Source organism: Rutidosis leptorrhynchoides, unplaced genomic scaffold, assembly GCF_046630445.1.
Source record: "Rutidosis leptorrhynchoides isolate AG116_Rl617_1_P2 unplaced genomic scaffold, CSIRO_AGI_Rlap_v1 contig461, whole genome shotgun sequence".
In the NCBI taxonomy this organism is placed as follows: Eukaryota; Viridiplantae; Streptophyta; class Magnoliopsida; order Asterales; family Asteraceae; genus Rutidosis; species Rutidosis leptorrhynchoides.
The window spans coordinates 1-25,438 of NW_027266695.1; the positions used below are offsets into that span (position 1 = coordinate 1).

General features: G+C 35.7%; 3 protein-coding genes across 4 annotated transcripts; 1 reads left to right on the forward strand and 2 right to left on the reverse strand.

Annotated features, from left to right (window-relative positions):
- Positions 1-216: 216 nt before the first annotated feature.
- LOC139883857 (geranylgeranyl transferase type-2 subunit beta 1) lies at positions 217-2,666 on the forward strand. Of its 2 annotated transcripts, none has more exons than XM_071867972.1 (10): positions 217-226; positions 649-707; positions 793-943; positions 1,249-1,365; positions 1,527-1,593; positions 1,668-1,816; positions 1,932-2,065; positions 2,153-2,251; positions 2,361-2,436; positions 2,572-2,666. In XM_071867972.1, exons 2-10 carry the CDS (start codon positions 654-656, stop codon positions 2,664-2,666), a joined length of 942 nt encoding a protein of 313 aa, XP_071724073.1. In that variant the 5' UTR covers positions 217-226; positions 649-653. The 2 variants fall into 2 exon arrangements, with proteins under 2 accessions (XP_071724073.1, XP_071724074.1); XM_071867973.1 differs by having other exon boundaries at positions 796-943.
- A 460-nt stretch (positions 2,667-3,126) lies between these two features.
- On the reverse strand, positions 3,127-7,824 carry LOC139883856 (solanesyl diphosphate synthase 3, chloroplastic/mitochondrial-like). The gene is made up of 11 exons (XM_071867971.1): positions 7,747-7,824; positions 7,251-7,331; positions 7,048-7,119; positions 6,417-6,548; positions 6,238-6,324; positions 5,952-6,023; positions 5,542-5,627; positions 5,136-5,268; positions 4,965-5,054; positions 4,743-4,841; positions 3,127-3,306 (listed from the first exon to the last, which is right to left on the reverse strand). Exons 2-11 carry the CDS (start codon positions 7,263-7,265, stop codon positions 3,127-3,129), a joined length of 966 nt encoding a protein of 321 aa, XP_071724072.1. The 5' UTR covers positions 7,266-7,331; positions 7,747-7,824.
- A 1,169-nt stretch (positions 7,825-8,993) lies between these two features.
- On the reverse strand, positions 8,994-9,887 carry LOC139883855 (transcription termination factor MTEF1, chloroplastic). The gene has a single exon (XM_071867970.1). The coding sequence runs from the start codon at positions 9,885-9,887 to the stop codon at positions 8,994-8,996; it is 894 nt and encodes a 297-aa protein (XP_071724071.1).
- Between the last annotated feature and the right edge of the window lie 15,551 nt (positions 9,888-25,438).

Sequence of the window (25,438 nt, forward strand, 5' to 3'; positions counted from 1 at the left end):
AGAGAATGACACGTTTCAGTTGCAATTCTTTTGTTGACTTTGGAGGCAAAACACGCCAATTATAGAATGAAACGTGTCAGTCAGCGTGCAATCCGACATGTATAACCCAACTTATGTTAATCCCGTAACCAAACACTCTGCCGTTTTCATGAGTGTTTAACTAGGCTTCCTCCATAGTCGAGCTTCTCTTCCTCAGATCTTCTTCTACAATCATCTTCGTCGTCGTGTCTTCTCACGTAGTCTGAGATTAAAACGTTTAAAGAGAGAGGGAGAGAGAGAATCTTGAGTGAAAGGTAAACAGTAGTTAGTGAGTTTAATTTATTATCTAATACAGTAGTTAGTGAGTTTAGTAATTGAGATGCAGCGTTTGGTTTTCTAGTCACTGAGTGTTTCAATATGTGTCACCTCTTTGATTATGAATTTTCTCGTTAGGCATCCTGTATGAAACATGTTAGTAATATTGTTCTTACGGTTACTTTTGATGCTGTATGCATATAGCGTTGTTCTGTTGATCCAGAGTTGAATTTGGCTAAGCTAATGATGATGTTGTTGTTTGAATTTGATTTGACTAGTTGGGGTACTGATGATTGTCTTGAATATTTGCTCTTGTTTAATATCGTAGACTAATGTGTCTGTGAAAATTGACAGCTAAAATGGCGGAGCTTGCAGCGGATAAACATGTCAAATACATTTTATCTGTTGAAAAGGTGTCGTATTTTTGCAAACCTTGGATTATCTTCTCCGTTTGTGTTTGTTGAGGTGTTAATGTGATACTAAATTCCCTCTCTGCAGAAGAAAGATAGTTTTGAATCTGTGGTTATGGATCACCTTAGGATGAATGGTGCGTACTGGGGATTGACCACTTTAGATCTTCTTGGAAAGCTAGACACTGTTGATAAAGATGAAGTTATTTCATGGATTATGCATTGTCAACATGAGTCAGGTTTGTACAAAAAAGTCACATTTCTTTAGTTGCAGCTTTACGATAGCAGTTATTAGAGATCTAAACGGAACTAGTCACGTTTTCTACATGCTACTTCAGACTTGTAGTTCCATTAGAGAACACCAAGTATACCGTCAAGTAGAGCCGATCCAAATTTCCATTACTATCACTAGTCATTTTAGATAATCCTTTTAAGAATTAGAGGGCCTCGTATATGCAATGTGTGAAACTGTTTTCAGTGGACAGCTTTAACTGTCCTTTGGAATATGATTTCTAGATTATGATAATACTTCTGGGTATTGCAGGTGGTTTTGCGGGTAATATCGGACATGACCCACATATCTTATATACTTTGAGTGCTGTTCAAGTTTTGGCTCTCTTTGACAAGTTGGATGTTCTCGACATTGATAAAGTGTCAAATTGTATCCTTACACACAATACAGATTCTGTCTTTGAGGTAGTTATAAGTATCAATTTGGTGTTCCTCTTACTTATAATTGATTATTCAATATATGATTGTAAACTATGTTAGACAATAAAAACTTCTGGGGCACTTAAAAGTTTTACTTAACCAGTGGGTAAGATATTGTTGGCCTGCAAAATGAAGACGGGTCCTTTTCAGGGGATATGTGGGGTGAAATCGATACGCGGTATGAGATCTCCTGTCGTTGTGTTATTTGTTATTCATTTTTTAGGTTTATTTACAAAAAAATTTCTTCTGTAGGTTTTCCTATATTGCAATATGTTGTCTTTCACTATTACATTGTCTTCATAAGATCAATGTGGAGAAGGCTGTCAACTACATTGTAAGTTGCAAAAACATGGATGGTGGTTTTGGATGCACTCCAGGAGCAGAATCTCATGCCGGACAAAGTGAGTAGCTGGATGTTTTTGATGTTAAAGCTTTACGAGAAATATTCTTTATGGGAAAAGGACATTGTTTAAGTCAGACACATTTTGACCAAAGACCTCCCATTGTGGCTTGCAGTTTTTTGCTGTGTTGGTGCACTTGCTATTACTGGATCTCTACATCACGTGGACAAGGACCTTCTAGGATGGTGGCTATGTGAGCGCCAAGTGAAATCAGGAGGCTTGAATGGCCGACCTGAGAAATTACCCGATGTAGGTATCTCTTCAGCACGAAGAACTTTTTGGAGGCTTGAATGCTTGTTAACTTTTGTCCCTACAATTCTGTTGGAATTATTTCAGGTCTGCTACTCATGGTGGGTTCTCTCTAGCTTGATTATGATTGACAGAGTTGATTGGATCGACAAGAATAAACTCATCAAGTTCATCTTAGATTGTCAGGTTAATGCTAAACTTTTTCTTTTTCAGTTCGGAAAAAGAATTTTAGGGATATCTGAAATTTGAAGAGTCCATTTGGAGTTTGAATGATATTGTACTATATAAATTTCAGGATGTGGAGAATGGGGGAATTTCGGATAGACCAGATGATGCTGTTGATGTCTTTCACACATATTTTGGAGTAGCAGGTAAAATTACTGATTTCTACAACTGTTTCTGTTTCTTTCATTCATTGTACTGCCGCCATATCTGCAAATTAACATCGCCAAATGTTGTAAACCTAATAATAACTTCTTCTTTTTTTATCGTGATGCAACGTGCAGGACTTTCGCTTCTTCAGTATCCTGGAGTGAAAGCTGTAGATCCAGCTTTTGCGTTACCCGTTAATGTCGTCAATAGAATTTTCTCAAGTAGATAATATACCGACTTTGTCACTTTTCTTTCTCTTTCTTTTCTGACAAGGACCTGTTATCGACTCTTTTGTCTCGCGATATACTTTATTTATTGACAAATTAAGGTTCTTTCACTTGAACATAGTATATATCAATATTGTGTAGCTCTTGATTCTTATTGAGGAAATGACCTAGTCTTTTAACCAGTTGAATGGAACCAACGAAGAAGTTAACATATAGATTTGTGTAGTTGAAGGTAAGATGTACATTATTAGCACCACTACTAGATAACCATTCAACGTACATGGGATTTAATGATATACCACATCAAATATTGTTACATATCGTGAATAGCAGCGAGTAAAAAAATCGTCTAATCAGCTGTAACATTTATTGGCTAAAACTATCATTTTGTTGTACATTATAAAAACAATGATTATAGTAAAACTCTGTAATAATAATGTGCTATCATGAATGAATGATCTATCACTTATTTCTTGTGATGACTATTTGAGTGAGCTCTACAAGCGCTCGCCTCGACTTTCTGACAACTTCATCGTCAGTTTCAGGCAGAGAATCAATTGCTTGAGCAGCAAGATCGGCATGCTTCATAGCCAGCTCCCTTGTCTTTTGTATTCCACGACTCTTTGAGAGGTACTCAAGGGCCTATGCATATACAAACATATTTAAATTGGGATATTAACATTTGTCCCATTTCAAACTCCATTTTCTTAACAAGTTGTTACCTCACAAAAAATCGCTAATAAAATCATACCTCTATCGAAAATTTGTCAACAAAATCATCCTTTTCGTCAAAAAAATGCATGTGGCGGCCATGTCATCGCCAAGCAAGCAGCACGCCAATGCTGACTCAGCAAAACTGACACGTTAGCATCCTCAACTTTCATAAAAAAACCCAAATTCCGACAACCACCGACAGTGGTTCAGCCGCCACCGTTCGGTGGTTGACGGATTCAAGAAATTTTTATATAGCCACGCCCTTTTCGACGAGATAAACTCCGTGGTGGTGTCGGATTTTTCAAATTTCGAATTGTTTGGTATAGATCTAAATTTAAAGGTGCGATGGCCGAAACTTCAAACTTAGATCCACCAAATGGTTAGAAATTTGAATAATCCAACACCACCACAACGTTTATCTCGTACGAACGAATCCGGGCATGTAAAATTTTCTTGAATTCGTTGACCACCAACCGACGGCGCCGCCAAAAGTGGCGGTGTTGGTGGCTAGTGGTCCGTAGTCACCGGGTTCCGGAAATTTTTACATGCTCGAACACGTTTCAACAAGATAAAAGTCGTGGTGGTGTCAGATTTTTCAAATTTCGAACCGTTTGGTGTAAATTTCGATCACCGCACTTTTAAGCTTAGATCTACACCAAACGGTTCGAAATTTGAAAAATCCGACACCACCACGAAGTTTATCTCGTCGAAACGAGTACGGACAAATAAAATTTTCCGAAATCCGTCGACAACAGACCAGCGGCGCTACCAAAAGTGGCGGCCGGACCACCATCGGTGGTCGCAGGAATTTGGATTTTTCATGAGGTTGAAGATGATGACATGTCATTTTTACTGAGTCATTAGGTGACGTGTTGCTTGTTTGGCGATGACATGGCTGCCACATGTGCATTTTTTTTACGAAAATGATGATTTTGTTAGCAATTTTTCGATAGAGGTATGATTTTGTTAGCGATTTTTTTTGAAGTAGCAATTTGTTAAAAAAATGGAGTTTGAGATAGGAAAAATGTTAATAGCCCTATTTAAATTAATCTCAAATGTTTTATGAATGGGATAGTTGTTATCATTAAAAAAAAAGAAGAAAAAGAGTGGGATAGTTGCGAATCAAGCCAAATTGAGTATTTTACATACTCGACATTTTTAAGAGCTAATTCAAGCTCAAATTAAGCTAATTTCAGGGAGGTTGACGAATTTCTATCTAACAGAGGTGGCAAAACTTAACCAAAACTAAAATTTCAGGGGTTTTTAATTAATTTCTCACCAAAGAAGAGGTTAACCTTAAGTTAAGCTAAACCTTTGGCAATTGAAAATATTTCACCAGTAAATACTAAATACACACAACTTACCGTGTCCACATTTTCAGGGTTGTCAAAGCCCTGGTCAAGAATTTCAAGTAACTGAGGAAACTCGTCGGCGGCAAACAATATAGGAGCAGTTACAATTCCCTACAAAATGAGTACCAACCCTAATGAGCATCATTAAACTCAGGATGAATATAAAAGAGTAGTCTTCAACCAAATAGACAAAACTGAATAAAAGCCTAAAATGAACAAAGACAGATGCATTACATGCTGGATATCAGTTAAAGAACCCTTTCCAAGAGAAGCTGATGTTCCGGTGAAATCAAGAACATCATCGATCAACTGAAACGCCAATCCCTGCAAGATGAAAATGTAAAATCAGTGATCTCAAAAAAATAAACAAGTCCAAAACTGAGAACATAAAGAACGTCTACAAACCAGATTTTTTCCATATTCAAAAGCCAACATTGCAACTTCAGCTGATTGCCCGGCAAGAAGGGCAATTGATTTGCAGCTGTTCGAAATCAATGATGCAGTCTTGTAGTATGTCTTTTGCATGTAATATTCCATGCTGCAATCACAGAAAATAATCGGTTAATCACATACAACAAGAACAAACAATCTTTGAACAAACAAAGTAGAGCTAATTTAATGGTGGAGACTCTAAAAAGATCTCATTTAAGTAGAGAGGTAGAGAAGAAAGCTTCCTAAACTACATTATCATAGTCCATAACTTCTTTTGAATGTGGGTTTTCAATGCAACACACCTATTATTTCTAAAAACATGATGCCTGTAGAAATAAATGCCAACTTTCACATGTGCCAAAACAACAGAGAAGCATACCCACAACGCTTTTCAGATGAAGTAGTCAATTGCATGGTTTCACCAGTAACAAGATGCTCCACAGCAGTTGCCATTAATGATACGACCTAATTAAACAATGATCAAAAGGAGGACATGAATTATGAAGCACATAAACCAAAATATACATAAATTTAAATCATGAAAACTACAACCAACCAATGTCTAATTTGATTCTCAGAAACGAGAAGCCCATTACTACCAAAATCTTGCTACTGTTGATTTGATCTATTACAACGAAAAAACTAGAGACACTTTCTACCAGAAATGAGAAGCCCAGTTTGACAAAGGACAAATCAGACTAGCCTACAATTATAGGGAGGCCATGGTCTCTTATATCCATGCGAGTATGTGTTCATAAAAACCTAATCAAAAGACAGTAAACTTCATACCTCAGTATTTTTCAAAGAAGCAAGGGCCACACAAGCTCTTGAAAGCAGAAAATCCCCAGCAAGTACAGATAACTGCATACGAGAGAATTGGAAAAGCTTACAATTTTTTAACAATAACATGGAAAAAACATAAAACCACTTGATTTATACAAGCATGTGTAATGCTTCTTCAGTTTATCTCACTGCACCTCTTTGTCCAATGGACTTCATTAATCATTACATATTTAGATCCAAGTTCAATAATCAGGAACTCAAATATTTTGCAACTGCATGAAAACAGGAGTACCTTATTGCCCATCACGATATTTAACGAACCAATACCACGTCTGGTCTCAGCATCATCCAAGACATCATCATGAAGAAGGCTCGCCACCTAACATGCGTAAATGCTGAAATTGTATAAAGCTGATATCACAGAATATATTTAGGAATTCAATAAAGTAGATAAAAATCAAAGAAACTGACGTGCATCATTTCAGTAATTGCAGCTAGAGACTGCTGGCGATTACGAAGGTCAGTTGTTGAAGTATCACCCCATGGGCTGGGAGGTGGTTCAGGTACATGTACATTCAATGCCGTAGCCATTAAAAGTAAAACCTGCATAAAACATACCGCATATCCCTAAAAAAGAATGGTACAATAAGATAGAAACACGCTACATACACAATCTCAAGAAGAATGAATAAATTTTTCAATACAAGGATGTTTCAATAAAAATAGATACCCAAGAAACAAACATTTGAATGAGTAGATGGTAATGAAATTTCGACAAAAACTTGAGGTAGGCAACTACTTTTTGTAGTGAAGACAAATAGCTCAGAATAACCATGTCTTAAAAGTTAAAAGGCATTTCACTAGAGCAGCGTATCTTAACTACATGGATTAGAAGCAATTTGCTAGACACACTTGATGAGGCAGACTCTCAATGATAAGGCAAGCAAAAGGCAAAAAATAAGACAGCTTTTTTAATAAAGAAGCTGCACCTTGAATTTTTCAAATGCAATTGAATTTACAGCCGAGATGAAGAAGGTGCAAGTTATGAGATGTAACAGGGAAAAACACACAACCTCAAATTAGCTTAGAATTCAATTATTACCGTGGGACGAAATCTCTTTCCTTCAACCCCTATTTGGAAAAAGTACTCAGCGGCAGAGGCAAGGTTAGGTACCTACTAGAGAAGGAATTCAATATTGATTAAATAGTACCGTGACCTTTAATCATCATAAATTGAGTCAGATGTACTAGACATTCAACAGCAGAAACACCAAACTCATCTTAGCAAAGAACAAAAAAACATACCGTAGCCACTACCATGGACCTTAACCTTTCAGCAATAAGTGAGAGTTCATCGGCAACAAGAGCAAATGGGTCAAGATGATCCTGTAAAAGAATTCATCGTTTTAGATTCGTAGAGTGCAAGGATTAGCTGAAAGAAGAAGACGAAATTGCATTTATTTTCCTAAAGGAAGTAAGAGTTACTGATGACAACATGCATTTTCAAAAAAACATAGAAAAGCCAAATGGAGAAAGTTGAGAGCTAATCAAAAGGATATTCTAGTATTTACAAGTTACGACACGTCTAACTACCTACCTCTTAACAGTTTCTACCTACTGCTAATTGTCTTGATGAGCTGGCTAACCAACTGTAATTACCAGCCTAAATACTACTTATTCAGTTATAGCACTTCATCGCTCCATTTTAAAGAATTACAAAAATTGGCCAATGCATAAATGTCACAAGACAAGAAACTTTAGACCACATTAGAAGAAATGAAAAAATAAATCCACACCTGACCTCAACTATTGAGCTGCTCTGTTGATGAAACTGATGCCTGGGTCCAAGCGAAGCAGGAAAGCTCCATGAACAAGACGCTCTGCAATGTAAAACCTACTAACCACACACAAGACATCAACATGTAGATTGTCAAACCACTGAAACAGCTGTAAATCCTCACTTTCATGTAACGAGGTGAACATACAGAACACGAAAGAAAAAATGAAAATTCAGCTCTAAGATGTGCAATGGATCATAAAGCACAGTTGAAAACAAACCAAATTAAGAATATGCTAACAGATTACCTTTGGAGATCTATCGTGGGTGTCGTCGTCGGAAAGGAAGTGTGTTGATTGATGAGAGAGTGACCAAATACGACGACATCCATTGAAGTAGCTTCGGCGCCCAATTCGAGACAGCCACATCTCGCAGACTATAAGGAAGAAAGGGGAATGAAGGAAGGAGGCGGGTCAAAGGAAAAAAAAAAAAAAAAAAGCAAAAAGCGAGGCTGTTGTTTTGTACGTGTCTCTCTTATTAGATTTTGTGTGGGTTATTCAATATACGTCGCGTAGTTTTCACTTTTTTGAGAGTCAAAATATCAACATTGTGCTTTTCCAAAAATGACAGAAAAGTACTTTTCCTCTCCCATTTATCTCCAATGACTTCCTCAACTTCACTTTTCCCCTTAAAACACCCTGAACTTCAATTTCGTGTGTCGTTACGCCCTCCCGTTTAGAAAATCCGGCGTGGAACTTAACGTCCAGTTATCATAATAACGGTTCGATGACGTGTCAGATTTACACTCTATGTGCCCTTTCTAAACCCAGTTGCTAAATGGGTAATGCATATCAGCCCATTTGTCGTTAAGAAAGTTTTGACCTTCATCTATTGCGGCTTGAAATGGCCACCGTCCGATTTGGTTCAAAACCTACAATTTCGATTCGATTCTACATATACTTTTCTTTAAAAGAAAAATAAATTAAAATCGTAAATATTTTGGCTTCGGTTCGGCCGTGGCCAAGCTTTTAAGAGCTTTGGAGCGGCTAATGAGATACTCCGTAGTTTGATAACAGCAAACATTAAAATTGACGAATTCATATCTAGTTCAATTTAATTTACAACATAAATGACACCATCATTTGAGAAATTTTCACTTATGAAGGGATGAAGTAGAAATTATCAAAAAAAAAAAAAAAAAAAGGGATCAAGTAGAAACTAAATACAAGATTAAACTAAAATCATTATCTTAATTTAATTATACACAAAAATCAATCTCCTTGCCTTAGCATTTCCTGAAACTCCTCATCTTTACTCTTGAGCATTACAGACAATGGAATATCAATTCCACTCTGTACAACTTCCATATGTCTTGGCTTTATCCTCTTCTCCAAGCTAAAAGCAAAGTACTGAGGAAACTCCTTCAATTCCTGCAACTTTCCCTTCATCTCAACCTTAAAATACTCGAACTTCGGCTTAAAATTGTTCTCCACACTAAAAGTGAACAAAGCAGGACACCTCAAAACCATCCCGACAGCTTCATTTCTCGAAAACCCAATATTTTCCAGAAACCTTAGTTTAGGCATTAACGTGTTCTCCACGTTAGAGACTAATAAGACAGTGTCTTGATAAGCCAAGTTGGCTAGATTTTCGAATCCAAGCCTTTGGAGGTAGAAAAGACATGGTTTGAGCTGATCTCTAGCGCTGGATGATAAAAGTCTAGGACATTTATTGACCACTTTACGAAAATCGTGGTCGGGGACTTTAAGGTCTTGTGAGAGGAAGTTGAAGACAGGTTTGAGTTCTGTTCTGATATCGGATGTCAGGATTTTGGGACACATGCCGAAGATTCTTGGGAAATCTTTCTGGTGGATGCCTTTGGAATGAAGGAATGAGATTATGGATTGGATCGAATCGAGTGAGGCGGAATGGAGAGATGGGTTTAGGGATAGAGCTTTGCCTGAATCGACCCCCATGATTTCTAGGCAGAGCACTTTCTCTTTGAATTGGAGGGAGAGAGATTTGTGTGTTGATTGGTATAGAGGGTGGTCATGGAGGATGCTTTTTGGTTTTGCGGCTAATTGGGTGGTGGCGCTGCCGGCGTTCAGTTGGTGGCTGATCGGAGTTTGGTTTGCGATGCAGAGAGAAGATTGCAATGCAGGCATGGTGAAGGGCAGACAAGAAGAGGCTCTTCTCCTTCAGCAATATCTGATCTCATAAGAGATATACTATGCTATGCTTCACACGTGGCAGATATAATAGATTGAGTGGCTAGGATTAGATCTCTGTGGATTGAATTTATTTATTTTAAATTTTTTTCAGTGTTTATTTCTGGCAACCCATATTTCCCATTATCATAGCCAAGTTAGCTTAAACCATATTCCCTCCGTCTCTATGACTTATGTATTTATAAATCTTGGAATGTTGAAGAATGATGATGAGATGATCACTACCGCCTACCGGATAAAAAACGAATTGAAGTTTTCATTTTTTTTTTTTTATGATAATTTTTTTTTTTTAATATAGTTTTCATTTAATCAAAGTCCGAATGCAAATGATTATTACATCTCATATATTATTAAAAGAGATATACCCTCTTTAATACATAAATAAAATGTAAGGACTAAAAAGGAATCAATCCAAAACTAAAAGACACACAAACTTCTACATAATTTACTCTTTGGTTCCCATACTTCAAAACTAAGCATTCCAACTAGATAAGTATTCCCTCCGCCTGCGAATAAATGTTCTTTTTTAGCTTTTGCTCATACATTCAAATGGAGATGGATTTAATCAATATTAATGAATACAAGTCGGTGGACCCGTTCGTTGGACGGAAAGTTGGTACCTTTAAAAATTAATAATTTAAATATATATCATATAATAATTATTTGTATTAAACATTATTAAATCTATATAAAATATTACATTGAAAGAATATTATTTTAACTTTATATCACCTATAATTATTTTGATTTGATTTCAAAATCTACAATCCTCTTAAATATAAAATTTATTTTATTTTCAAAAATAATAAATATAGCAAAAGTTAAAAATTATATCAAGACTTGATTTCATAATAAAATTTATAAATACATGTAATCAATTTAGTTGGTCCCATTGTTTGAAAAATAATATATGCCCGTTTTAATTAAAAATAAAAAAAATATATAATCGTTTTTATGAGGAATAATAGTTTAATAAAAAAATTAGAAAAATTAATATATTATAATTTAATTATGAATAATTATTTAAATAAGATGCTCGTTTGAATAGGAAAAAAGAAGACGTGCCCGTTTTAATTAGGAATAGAAAAAAAGAATGCAATGAATTTTAATTAAAAAAATTTATTTAATAAAAAAAATAGAAGAAAAATATAGTGTATTATAATTTTATTAGGAATAATTTTTTAAATAATAGATAGAAAATTGATTAAAAATAAAATTATTATATTAGGAAAAAAATTATTGGTAGAATTTTATTAGGAATCATTATGTTTTTATTGTGTTTTGATTTCTTAATTAGAATAGGAAAAAAATATTATTGACTTAAAGTTGTAATTTAAAACTTAATTAAACTCAAAGTTTTAAAATACATGTGTCAAATTATTTTTCGTTAATAAAATGACATGTGTCGAATGTTAATTTGACAATAAAATTTCCAATTAAATTTCCAATTAGAACATATTTAAAATTGAAAAAATCTCGCTATTATATATAAAATATACATTTTCTTTTAAATAAATTTAAAAAAATATGTATTAACATACGGAAATAATATTAAATTAAAGTAATGGAGCAGCTCGTAAATTATCCCCACTTGTGACGCCTTTCAACAACGTACAATGCATTTAACAACGTACAATGCTTAGTCTTGCTTGTCAATAGTTAAACAGCTTGAAACAGCTTCCGAATGAGCTTGACTCGAAGAATCCAGAGTTGACCTGCCGTTGACTTGCCGTAAGAAATTGATGGGGATGGCCCGCCATCACTTATTTTATGCAGTGTATCTTAAAAAAATCGTGAAGTTTGTATATTTCGATTTCCTTATTATGTATAGCGGTCCATTGTTCACTATATATATTTTTGAATAAACATTGTTCACTATATAGTTAGTTGGCTGAATATCTCGTGTGTACTAATATTAGTTTTATTATAGTTTAAAATGTCATATATAGCTAGGGAGATGATGGGTGGGGAAAAGATAAAAGCGTGCATTGCAAATCAAGACTACAAAAACCCTAAAAATGTCTTCGTACGTGGAGAGCATAAAAATAGCTTGTCAAATAATAAGCTGCTTATATGTTGGTTATTATATCGAGGAAAGTTTTGGATCAATTAAAGACGGAAAGGTAGGGAGCAATCGATGTTGGAGTTATATAGTATGTGTTTCTTCCAATACTTTACACAAAAAAGAAATCAGGTTTAATTAAGGATTTTATCTTCAAAAAGAAATGTTTAATTAAGGAGAGAACACGATCATCCAATCTTTCATTTTCACACCCATAGTTTTGATTTATAGACATATGCAGGCATATATTCAACAATGTAGTTTAGTTTCGACAACAATCACATCATATATACATGTTTATTTCAGTAAATGCCACCATTTTATATATACACTAGTGATATAAACTTTAGCTATTTTTCCTAACTTAGGAAGATAGATTAAGTTACATAATTAATAAAAAGTAACTAGAAATTGACGCAACCTTGACTCTAATAAATAGAGCGTGCTACAGTCTTGTTGTTTGAAACAAGAAGGTAAACGGAAATAAGAAAATCGAGTACATTGTACTCGACTATGCTTAATCCGTGAGTAAGTGATTTTAGCTTAACCAAAATCGAGTACGTTGTTTTCGGTTTTAGGTAGAAGACAAAAGTCACAAGAAAGTTGAGTTCATGGAACTCGAGTATGCACAAAATTCCAAACCAAAATCGAGTACGGTATACACGATTTTTACAAATGACAACCGAGTTCACCGAACTCGATTATGCACAACACTATCGGCAATAAAGAACTCGACTATGCCCTAAAAAAAATTAGATTCCCACCTGATTACGAGTTGGAAATTTGTTGAACCCGTTGAATGTTTGTTGAATTTGTTGAATTCGTGGAAACGAACGGAATGTTTGTTGAATGGGTTGAAGTTTAGTTAGAAATTTTGCTATAAGAATGCTTCTATCAGTTCTTTCTTTCCATCCTTATCTCCGCTAAACGCATTTCTTTTAACACATTTCTATCAGTTCATTCTTTTAAAGCCTCTCTTCATCCAATAATTCGTTTACGATATGTCTTTTTTTATTTGAATTTATATTGGAGGAATTCTTTGCAGTTGGTTGGTAATAAATGCTGTCCGGACAGTATTCCAAATTTCCTAGTAAATCCCAGATAAACCTATCCGTCCTTCTGACAGACAACTCATTGTCGTACATCGATTCGTCGCGAAAAATATGAGCAGATCGGTAGTGCGGCTGCATCCACAGAAGACCGCCCAATTCAGGTCCCTGCAACACCCACGAAACTTTCTGGAGTTCACCTTATGTAGACGCCTCCATAATCTAAACGGAAATAAATATTATTTATTATATGTATGAAATACAACCAAATAATAAATAAGGACTGTTAACGTAAGGTATTTAAAAAACATAACATGTCCAGTAGTTACAGATTTATAATTTAACGAAACAAAATTCCATATACAATATATAATATATCAATTAATTAAATACTTCTAGCAATCAATATTACATTCATAAAATGATTTTATCAAAATACACCATTTACAAAATTTTCCTTAAAAGAAATATAATCGAAAAATATCGAACCAACAATTCGGTAAAAAAATATAAAAACAAAATGAATTTCAGTTCTTACATTAAATATAATAATATGTAACAATCTGTAAAATTAAGGTATGATAAAATTTCATATACAATGTATCAATTAATTAAATACTCCTAACAATCAATATTACATTCATAAAATGATTTTATCAAAATACACCATGTACAAATTTTTCCTTAAAAGAAATATAATCAAAAAATATCGAACCAACAATTCGGTAAAAAAATATAAAAACTAAATGAATTTCAGTTCCTACATTAAATATAATAACATGTAACAATTTGTAAAATTAAGGTATGATAAAATTCCATATATAATTTATCAATTAATTAAATACTCCTAACAATCAATATTACATTCATAAAATGATTTAATCAAAATATACCATATATAAAATTTTCATTACAAAAAATATAATCGTAAAATATCGAACCAATATTAAATAAAATAACATGTAACGTTTACTTATGAATCATAAATAAAAATATAGAAGGAAAAAAAAATCAGACCTTAATTATCAAGAAACGAGATGAACAAACCATTAAAAGAAATTTTTGAAAGAATTTTTAAAAGATGATAGAAAAAAGATTGACACAAACAGATTTGTGAAATGAAAGATGAAGAGAAATAATATAAAAAATTATGTAAAGAGAGTTGTGAATCGGTGAGAGTTGTGCAAATATAAAATTTAATTAAATAAAAAAAAACACATTAAAGGCAAGGAAAAGTATATAAACAGTTTATGGGTTTCCTCTCAATCCAAAAAAAAAAAAAAAAGTCTTGCTTCATCTCAATTCAATGGCGGCCCATTCTAGCTTCAGCGAAAAAACCGAGAAACTCAAACAAGCCTTGTACGGAGCAGCCGGATTCAAAGATGAACATTCACGGCCTTGGCGAATCACTGACGACAACGTCTTCCAGAGGACGCCCAACAACGGCAAGTGGCGCGATCATAGAGGATATGGCTCCATCGACTACGACGTTGAGTCGGAATTCGATGCCGACGATAGTCTCGCCGTCGGCGGCGAAGACGACAAGGAATAAGTGGATGACATCTCTGATGATTTGTAAATTAAATTTCTTCTCTCTCTTTATGTTCAGAGATGATTTGTTTGATCAATTTCTCTGTAGTATGTATAATGTATGTGATTTCTTGTTTCTTTTTTGCTGTAAATTTGTAATTTAGTTTGGTTTACTCTCTTGGCTCTGATGTTAGAATTTTGCGTCTTCTCCTTGGCAACGTGTCTATTGACAATAAACATAAAGAAGGCATAGTTAACACAATCATAATCACTCATACATCAATATGATATCACATTCCACTCTATTCCCGATGTGTAGAGCAGATAAGGCTATGAGCAATACCCTACCTTTCTTCTACATCGTCCGAATTTTGGGAAATTTAAATGCCACATTAATTAATGGATATATTAACACATTTTTTATGTATATATTTTTTTTGATATAGAGACAAAATATATGGAACCATGCGGAGTGTACATAGCGAATTATTCTTTCGCTTTTTACTAAAAAATAAGGTATTCTAAAAAATAAAATAAAAAATAAGGTATTTGCTTTTAAAAAATATGGTATTCTAGAAATATGTTATATATAAGTTTCAACATCATGCATAGTCAAGTTTTTGGTGTTACAGTCAACCATGATGAATATTTATTTTCAATTTATGATCTTCAAATACAATAATGGTCAGTTGAAAAATAAAGAGAACCTTACAGAATATTGTGTTTTGGAAAAAACATCCAGTTATCTAGAGCTACTTAATTTCCTGTAAACATAAGGAATATCAAGCAAGCAAAGAATACGTGTTTCATTGCAGATAAGGTATATATAACCATATGGAATTACATTAGGCTTCCCTAACCAAATAGGTGTCTTAAACGTTGCTAAACGCCTTAACAAATCGACTCTTTCCCAATGCCTCTACATGATGGTCTTGATGAGCCAAGAGCAGAACCAGCCATACTTGTGCTCAATGAGGTCAGTGGTGGTTGTCCATCATGAGCAGACCAATCCAAGCTGCCAACATGAATTGCCGCTTGAACTCAATGATGACGTATGTAAATCTTATATATATTATTTGTTTCTACGTACCCGATATGCATTTGAACTTGTGTAGTTGTGCTGAGTTTTTAAATACACATGATCATAATTTGACTGCGAATGGAATGGACGTGCGTACGTTGTCAAGTAACCCAATTTGTACTTAGAAACTCAGATTCTTTTTTTTTTTTAAGTTTTACATACATAAATAAATTATTTGTGCATCAGATCGACATAGAGAACAATAATTAAGAGGAAAGGTCACATACGTGGTAATATAACTTGCTGTATATTTTAGGATGAGGACATTTATACATTAATGTATGTAGTAGGTAGATTTACTGAGTATAAAATCTCGATACGTCCACAGTCTGATAAACATGGTATAAAATCAAAAAATTGTGGCAAAAATAATAGGTCATGGAACTTTTGACTTTACGTCACGGTTTTGAACCGTGAAATTTGCTTCCGTGGCGGAAAGTATACGCCACGGTTTTTTACCTTTTCCGCGACGGTTATCGGAAACCGTGGCGTAAAATGATCCATCAAGTTAACTCCCTACTCCCTTTTATGTCACGACTTTTTTGGCCGTGGCCTTAAATTGTTACGGTTTTTTAGCCGTGGCTTAATATACGCACGGTTTTGCTTAAATATTTACCACGTTTTTCAAACCGTGACAATTTTATATACAGTATATTTCAACCACATAATTGTGATCCCAATTCCGAAATCACATTCGTGGATTGGATTTAAAAAAAAAAAAGAAGCTCCATTTGAATTTTTCAGATATAATATAGATTGAGTGGCTAGGATTAGATCTCTGTGGATTGGATTTTAATGCTGGCAAGAATCAATCGTGTGCTAAATTGTTCGAGTTCATGCCTCGGCCCATAGACAGCTATTTTTCCTTTCATGTTTTTCTATTATATTTTTGCAACCCATTTGATTAATTTTGTGCTGGTGTATGCTTATTTTATACAGTGTCGTGTATGAAGTTAAGCAAAGAGTGACACGTCAGTAATTTTTATGATTGATATGATTTTATTGTACATTCAACTGAATTTGCATAAATTTGTTAGAAAAAAATTCAAGAAATATGAAATTGTTAGCTAGATTTATTTTCAGATAATAAAAATACAATTATCATTATATATAGTCTCAGAAGAAGATATTGCCTTTTTAATACATAAATAAAATATAAGAATTAAAATGGAAACAATTCGAAACTAAAAGACATACCAATGTTAGAGTTCACCATCAACTCTATGTAAAATAATTTAGATATTACTAAATTTTAAATAATTAGCTAAAGGTTCTAAACAATATTAGATTTTAAAAGATAAGATGTAACTAAGAGCTCTTTAAAAATTTAAGGACTTGTGTAGAAATAAGAAAAGTCTGTAGTGTGGGGAGACAGTCACCGAGTTTCACCTACTATAAATAGGTATTATGTAAGTGTGTGCACAGTAAGTGGCGTTAGTGACATTAAAGAGTGTAAGTGAGTTTAATGTAGATTATAGAAGTGAGCAGTGAGTAATTAATTAAGTGTGGTGTTTCGAATATATATTGGTAAGTTTATTTAACAATAATAATTGAAGGATATTTTGATAGTATTTTCGAGTCGCGATCTCAACAACAAACTTCTACAGAATTTATTATTCGGTCACTATACTTCGAAACTGAGCATTCCAACTAGATAAGTAATGAAGCAGCTCGTAAATAATCCCCACTTGTGATTGCCTTTAGCATAGTCTTGCTTGTCGATAATTAAACAGCTTCCGATTGAGCTTGACTCGAAGAATCAGAGTTGACCTGCCGTAAGAATTGGAAGTTTGTATTTTTCGATTTGCTTATTTATAGCGGTCCATTGTTCATTATATATAGTTAGTTGGCTGAATATATTGTGTTTCTAATTATATTCGTTTAATTATAGCTTAAGTTGTCATAACAAAAACCCAAAAAATGTCTTCGTGGAGAGCATATAAATAGCTTGTTGAATAATAAGTTGCTTATATGTCGAACTGATTAATGGTTATTGAGCATTGATGTTGGAGTTATGTAGTATGTGTTCCTCCAACACTTCAATTAGACAAAAAGGAAATCAGGTTCAACGAGAGAATACGATCATCCAATCTTTCACTTTCACAGCCATAGTTTTGATTTATAGACATATGCAGGCATATCTTTTACTGGTTAGATTCAACAATGTAGTTTAGTTTCGACGACAATCACATGATATATATGTTTATTTCAGTGATTACGTCTATAAATGGAAGCATATCAACAAAATTGTTTAGGCTAGAATAATGTAATCTTATTGAATTGACAAGCTACTCAATTTATACACATATTGAGATAACAATTTGATACAAATACAGTTACTGAAGACATAGAATAGAACTACAACAACACTACTGCAAATCAAGTAGAATTGCATTACTAGATGTAGAATGAAATTCTGAGACTGAAGATGGGCCAGGCCAGACAATCCGAAACCAGAAAATGGGCCAGACAATCCGAATGGGCCAGAACCTCTCGCCAATACACCCCCTCAAACGGGCAGACGGCATCTAAGCCCAATTTTGTGTTTCAGAGCTTGAAAACGAAGACGAGGAAGCGGCTTGGTAAGAGTATCGGCGGTCTGGTCATCGGCGGCAACATGGGAGACACGAAGAGCGCCAAACTGAACCTGCTCCCTGATGAAGTGAAAATCGATGGCGATGTGCGTCATTCGACTATGAAAAACAGGATTAGAGCTCAACTGAGTTGCACCAATATTATCACAATAGATGATCGGAGTTCGAACGGGCGGACGATTGAGTTCACGGAGGAGATTGGAGACCCAGCTCAACTCTGCCGCTGTGTTAGCAACCGATTTATACTCAGCCTCTGTTGAAGACCGAGCAACAGAGCGTTGCTTCTTAGAGCTCCATGAAATGGGGTTATGACCAAGAAAGACTATAAAGGCACCCGTTGACTGATAATTATCACGATCCCCAGCCCAATCGGCGTCTGAATACGCATAAAGATGAGGAGAAGAAGATTGATCAGTAAAGGCGTAAAGATTGGAAGATGATTTGCGAAACAATTGAAGACCATCATCAATAGAGCCGTCAAGGTAACGAAGAAGACGCTTCACAGCAAGCCAATGTTCAGTTGTTGGCCGGTGAGTAAATTAAGACAATTTGTTCACAGCGAAGGCAATGTCAGGGCGGGTCAACAACAGGTATTGTAAGCTTCCCACAATCTGTTTATATTTAGTACAATCGGATAAGGTAGAACCGGATTGTAGTGTTAGAGTTGGAGAACTGGCCATAGGAGTCATGACTGGTTTTGAATCAATCATTTTTGTGTGAAAAAGCATGTCCTGAATATACTTTTTCTGTGATAAAAGCAATCCATCTGCATTAGGAATCACTTCAATGCCGAGAAAATAGTATAGCAACCTCAAATCTTTTATTGAAAATTTTGTTGCCATAACTTCAATATATTTGTCGACAAGTTTGGGATTGTTGCATGTAATGATGATATCGTCGACATAGACAATAAGAATGATAGTGTCAGGCTGGTTTTGATTTATAAATAGCGAGGCATCAGAATGAGAATTTCGAAAACCTGTGTTAAGAAGAAACTATCTGAGAGCTTGGTACCAAGCTCGTCAAGCTTGTTTGAGACCATAAATTGCTATGCGTAGATGACAAACATGAGTAGGATGGTCTTGATCAACAAAACCTGGGGGCTGAACCATGTAAACATTTTCTGCAAGAGGGCCTTGTTGGAAAGCGTTGTTCACATCTAGCTGTTTGAGAGACCACCCACTGTTTAAAGCAATGCTTAAAATAATTCGAATTGTTGTAGGTTTTACTACTGGACTAAATGTTTCTTGAAAATCGATGCTAGGTCTTTGATGAAATCCCTTGGCAACTAGGCGAGGTTTATATCGATGAATGAAGTCATCGGAATTTCGTTTAATGCGAAATACCCACTTATAACCAACCAGATTCTGAGCCGTGGAAGAATGAACCAAAGACCAGATACCATTCTGAACGAGAGCATTTGAATGGACAAACACAGCTCGCCAGTGTTGATGTTTCAATGCTTGAGAGATCGTCGTAGGCTCAAAATCAAGACTGTCACGCATTTGAATGGACAAACACAGCTTCTGGATTGGTTTACGAATGTTGTTCTTGCCACGAGTTGTCATTGGATGGGCATTCTGCGTGGATGTATCAGCAACAGAGATAGGTACAGGTATGTTATCCACATTCTCAGTGTGAATCGCAGCAGTCCCTTGGAAGAACTTTGAACTGCAGAATTGAAATTGTCAGTGGTCGCAGCCGAAACCGGTGGTACGAGTGGCAAAGGAACTGAATACTCTGGCAGTGGGACAGGCACAGATTGAGGAGGGAACATCCAGAGATCAGCAGAGCATTTAGGTGTAATTTCTTGCTTCTTAGACAGTTCAACAAATGGAAAACTTGACTCGATGAACTTAACATGCCTAGAGATAAAGATCCGAGATGTAGTAGGTTCTAGACAATAATAACCGGTCTGATTTGGTGGATAACCTATGAATATGCATGGTTTTCATTTAGGGTCGAGTTTATCTCTAGCATAAGGTCTGAGCCAAGGATAACATAGGCAGCCAAAGGTTCGAATTTTCAAGTAGTTTGGGTGGTCTTGAAATAGAAATTTGTACGGGCTAAGCATGTTAAGATTAGGCGTAGGCATCCGATTAATAAGATAGACTGCTGTTAAAAATGCAAAATGACCAATAGGTAGTAGGTAAGTTAGCATGGGAAAGTAAGGCAAGGCCGGTTTCGACTATATGGCGATGTTTCCTCTAAAAAACACCGTTATGTTTAGATGTTTGGGGCGGGGTGGTACGAAATGTGATGCCAAAAAAATTTGTAAAGCAATAAATTTGCCACCATTATCTGAGTAAAACGTTTTTATTTTGCAATCAAACTAGTTCTCAACTAAGGGTTTAAAACGAGTAAAGACATCTTTGACATCAGATTTTACGGAAAGTAGATACAACCATGTATATTTTTTGTAATGATCAACAAAAATAACATAATACTTAAATTGATCAATAGAGAAAACAGGAGAAGTCCACACATCTGAATAAATAACTTCTAAAGGTTTAGAAGAAGTAAGTGTTGAAGTAGAAAACGGCAGCTTGTGACTTTTATTTATTAAACATGCATTGCAATACTCATTGTAATTGCCTAAATGAGACTCTGACATATTTAACTGAGAAAGGATTGCCTTTACAATTGTTTTGGCAGGATGACCTAGCCGAGCATGCCAATTAACTATGGAAGCAGTAGACGCAGGACACGCAACTATGGAAGAAGACACAAGCCACTCGTAAACTCCGTTTTTAGGTGCTCCCTTGAGAATTGGAATTCCCGTTAAAAGTTCCTTCACAAGAAAAGAAGAAGGTGAGAATTCAATAGATATTGAATTTGTTTTACAGAATTGATAGACAGATATTAAATTCCTTTGCATTTCAGGGACACAAAGCACATTATCCAGTTTAAGTTGTCTATCGTTTGCAGATAAAGTAGTGTGACCAGTGTGACGTATGGGCAAACATGTATCGTCACCAAGGACTACATCGTCCGTGCCTTGATAAGGACTGTGTGCAGCCAGATTATTCAGATTAGCGGAGACATGGTGCGATGCACCAGTATCAAGCAGCCATGAGGGGTTGTTGTTTGAGGAGGAAGCAACATTTGTGGCATGATTGGCAGAAGGCTGCCATGTCGAGGGATTGGTGGTGGACTATGCTATTTTAAATGTAGGACATCTCCTCGTGCTGTGGCCCTACGCACTACAAAGCAGACACTTTCCGAGGTAACCTCGAGACCCAGAATTAGGTCTAGTGTTTGGAGAATTGTGAGATGGATGGCTGTGAGAACGAGTTTTGTGAGTTCTGTTGAGAGTTTGGTGGTTGCCTGACATTTTGATTGCCCTGTAATCTAGTATGCTGCCAATAATTATTTTGAGTAGAAGCATTATACCTGCCTGCAGATTGGTTGGTATAGTGGGTTGTAACCGAAAAAGGTGATGGAGCAGCAGGAGTCATGTCAGCTTCAGCAATGATGAGCTTTTCCAGTAGCTCATCAAAGTCAATAGGAGTGTCTTGGGCGTGGACATTGATGGCAATCTGACGGTAAGAATCATCTAATCCTTCTAATATTTTGTCTATAACATCTTCTGGATCTATGGGAGAATTCATCTGTGCTAATTGATCAACTTTCACCTGTATGGCCTGCATATAATCACTGATAGATGATTGACCCTTTTTAAGGCCTTTGAGTTGAGCTTTAACTTGTTTAATCTTTCTTCTAGATGGATGAGCATAAACTTTTGTAAGTTTATCCCATGCTTCTTTGGCAGTTTTGACCGAGGCTACAAATGGTATGATTGTAGGACAGAGTGTAGCAATGATGGCGTTGAGTATGAGATGACCCTACTGTAATCAAGTTTGATAGGCAGGATTCGGTGTGGTGATGCTTTCGGTGGTGATTGTGGCTGCTGACTTGGGAATGGTTCCATCAATGAAGCCGAGAAGATTGCAACCAACAAGCAAGCTGTGGAATTGGAGCCTCCAAGACATATAGTTGGTGGAGGTCAGTTTCAACGGAGCCTGAGCTGCCGGATTGAGAGTGATGAGTGGATGGGATGAAGCTGATGCAATGGTGGTGGAGGGTGGTGGAGACATCATTGATTTCGGATTGATGGAGTTTTAGCCGTAGCGGAGCAGAAGTTTTTGTGGTTTTTAGTCGAAAAGCTCTGGTACCATAACAAAATTGTTTAGGCTAGAATAATGTAATCTTATTGAATTGACAAGCTACTCAATTTATATACATATTGAGATAACAATTTGATACAAATACAATTACTAAAGACATAGAATAGAACTACAACAACACTACTGCAAATCAAGTAGAATTGCATTACTAGATGTAGAATGAAATTCTGAGACTGAAGATGGGCCAGGCCAGACAATCCGAAACCAGAAAATGGGCCAGACAATCCGAATGGGCCAGAACCTCTCGCCAATATATATGAGTAGTGGTTTGTTAGCTGGAATTCAATACCCATAATGAATTATATTTTAGTTTAAATTCACACACGTGATTTTGGATATTTCAATCGTCTTATTTAAAATACTAGTTTTGATTTTCTCATTACCACATTTTTTTTAATGGATATCGTGTTGTTTCATTCATTCAATAAGCAGGCATAATACCTGAGATTACAATCATGAAGATAAACAACGATCGAACTAGTACAACACATTCTAGCTAAAGAGAAGCCGCTTAACTGATAGATCGAGGAATCGCTTGAAGTGCAGGCAGCGCAATTAACAGCGCAATACGAGCTTTTTCTTCTCTGGAAAGATTTCACAAGCGTCGCAGATCTCCATTTAGCTAGAATTGTTGGCTGAGAAAACTTCGTCCAATTTTGAAGGTAGAAACCTAAAATGGATCGAGACAAAACTTCTGAAAAAATCAGAAGACTACCAATAATCGGACATATCCGATAACTAAACACAATGCTAAACAACCTGTGATATCTACCTAAAATAAAAACAGAAAATCTAAAAATTCTTAAGAAAATTAGGATGTTAGATCTGTAGTTACGGTGAGAGAAAATAGGTTGAGCGAAAATAAATAACATACAATTATGGCAAAACACCTCACTACCTAATTCTAACCCCAACTGGCCGGAAAACACCACCCACACGCCGGAAACCTCCTCGAAAACGGCTAACCAAACCACTGGTCCGCTCAGAAGCTTGAAAAGTACCGAAATCTTTGTAGATCTCCGACCATCGCTCTTCCACCGCCGTCCACCGCTCCGTAGACCGCTGCTCGCACCGGAAAGGGGAGGAGCTGCCGGAAAGGCTCTGGAAAAAGTCTCCCATCGCTCTTTGGTCCGTAAAAAGAGGTCCGGGAAAGAATTTCTACCACCCACCGCCACCGGAAACCGTCCGCTCGCCGGAAAAGAAGCCGAATCCGTCGAAATTTTTGAGAGAAAGTGAGAAGAGATGTAGGGAGAGTGATTACATAGACCAAAAAGAGTAGATTTAGGTGAGAGCAAGCCAAAATTACTAGAAACAAAAAGGAAAGGGGAGCCCCACCGCCGCCGAAAGTAGGCGGACGACGGTGGGGCTAGGGATGTCCATGGATGACTTCTTATGAGAAGAAAATGAGTTGAAAAAATAAGAGATGGAGGTGATGGTGGTATAGATCGGAGCAAAGCTTTGTGAGGAGGAAGCTTTTTTTTTTCTCAAAAAATCTTATTATTAACTATTATATCTTCTCAGCGTTTGTGCACAATACATCAAATATACCACAAACGAACAAGTAAAAGTAGAACTTTAAGTTTGAAGAATGTTACCTTATATTAGAATTAAAATGTTTAGGTTGATTTAGTTAAATTCAATTGTTTTAGTAAATAACATGGGGAAAATTTATCAATAACCATATGATTAACTTGTTGAATTGACGATCAATGTGACTTATGACTTTTGCTCATTCATGTTGAAAAGAGAATAGAAAAATTGAAAATAATAGATTTATCAAAAGAATAGAAATAGAGACATAAAAATGTGTTAATATATTCATGAATTATTGTGGCATTTAAGTTTCTCAAAATCCGGGCTATTTAAAAATAACGAGGGGGATTGCTCATAGTCTTATAAGCTCTACACATCGAGAATATGGACTGCATTCTGAGATCATATTGAAGTATGAGTGATTATGATTGTGTCAACCATGTCTTTTTCGTCTTCTTGATCGTAAGGGCTTGAGGGACAAAGATACTTTGTCGCGCTCGCCCGAAAGGTCTCGAAGAATCTGCCCCATGCCCTGAAACAATACAAGAATTCTTACAAAAGAACCAATTCAGAGCATTGATTCTAACAGAAGCAGCAAATTCTTTAACTATTGTAGAATTGGCTAATGAAAATTCTTTAACTATTGTATACCAAGTGTATACAAAATGCAAAACAAGAGTATTGTAACACCACTATCGTCTTATGGAGAGTGTAATACAGTCTACACTAAGAGTGTTTTAAGGCAACAAATTGAAAATCAACTAGCAGGACGACGACCATCCTATTTTCAAAGTCTTTATGCAAAATTAATTTTGTCAACGGGAATTAATCAATTACTCTTCAAACTTTATTCCAACACGTTTCAACTTTGCAAACCCTAGCTAATTCTAACAAAAGCAACGTGTAGTGAAAACAAACATGGCGCTCATTTCATCGTTGTCATGAATCCAAACAAGCGAAACCTTATGCATTAGCAGTGTTGGCCAAAATCCAATAGTAGTGCCAAATTCCATCGACGGCACATTAGAGGTTGACAGGGAGGAGATCTCATCAGCAAAGGAGATAGAGGAGTCTTCATCATCAGCCAACAAATGGATTTTTCCAGAAGGTAATCAGAAAATTCAAAACACCCTCATCACCCTAATATTTATTGTCTTCCATTCAAGCTTATTGGGTAAGGATGAGTTGACACGGATGAGGGGAAGGTCGATTCCTACAAACTTGTTGAAATTCATTTTCTTTTTGGAGAACCTGACTACCCTTTCAAAGAGGATTGTGTCCCAAAGTGAGTTCATCAACAAACATTTCATCAGAATAGAGACATACAAATTATGTGTTAATATATCCATTAATGTGATATTTAAGTTTCCCAAAATATGGTAAGTAAGATGAGAGGATTGTTCGTAGCCTTATCCATTTTATACATCGAGAATTGATCGGGCTCTGATATCA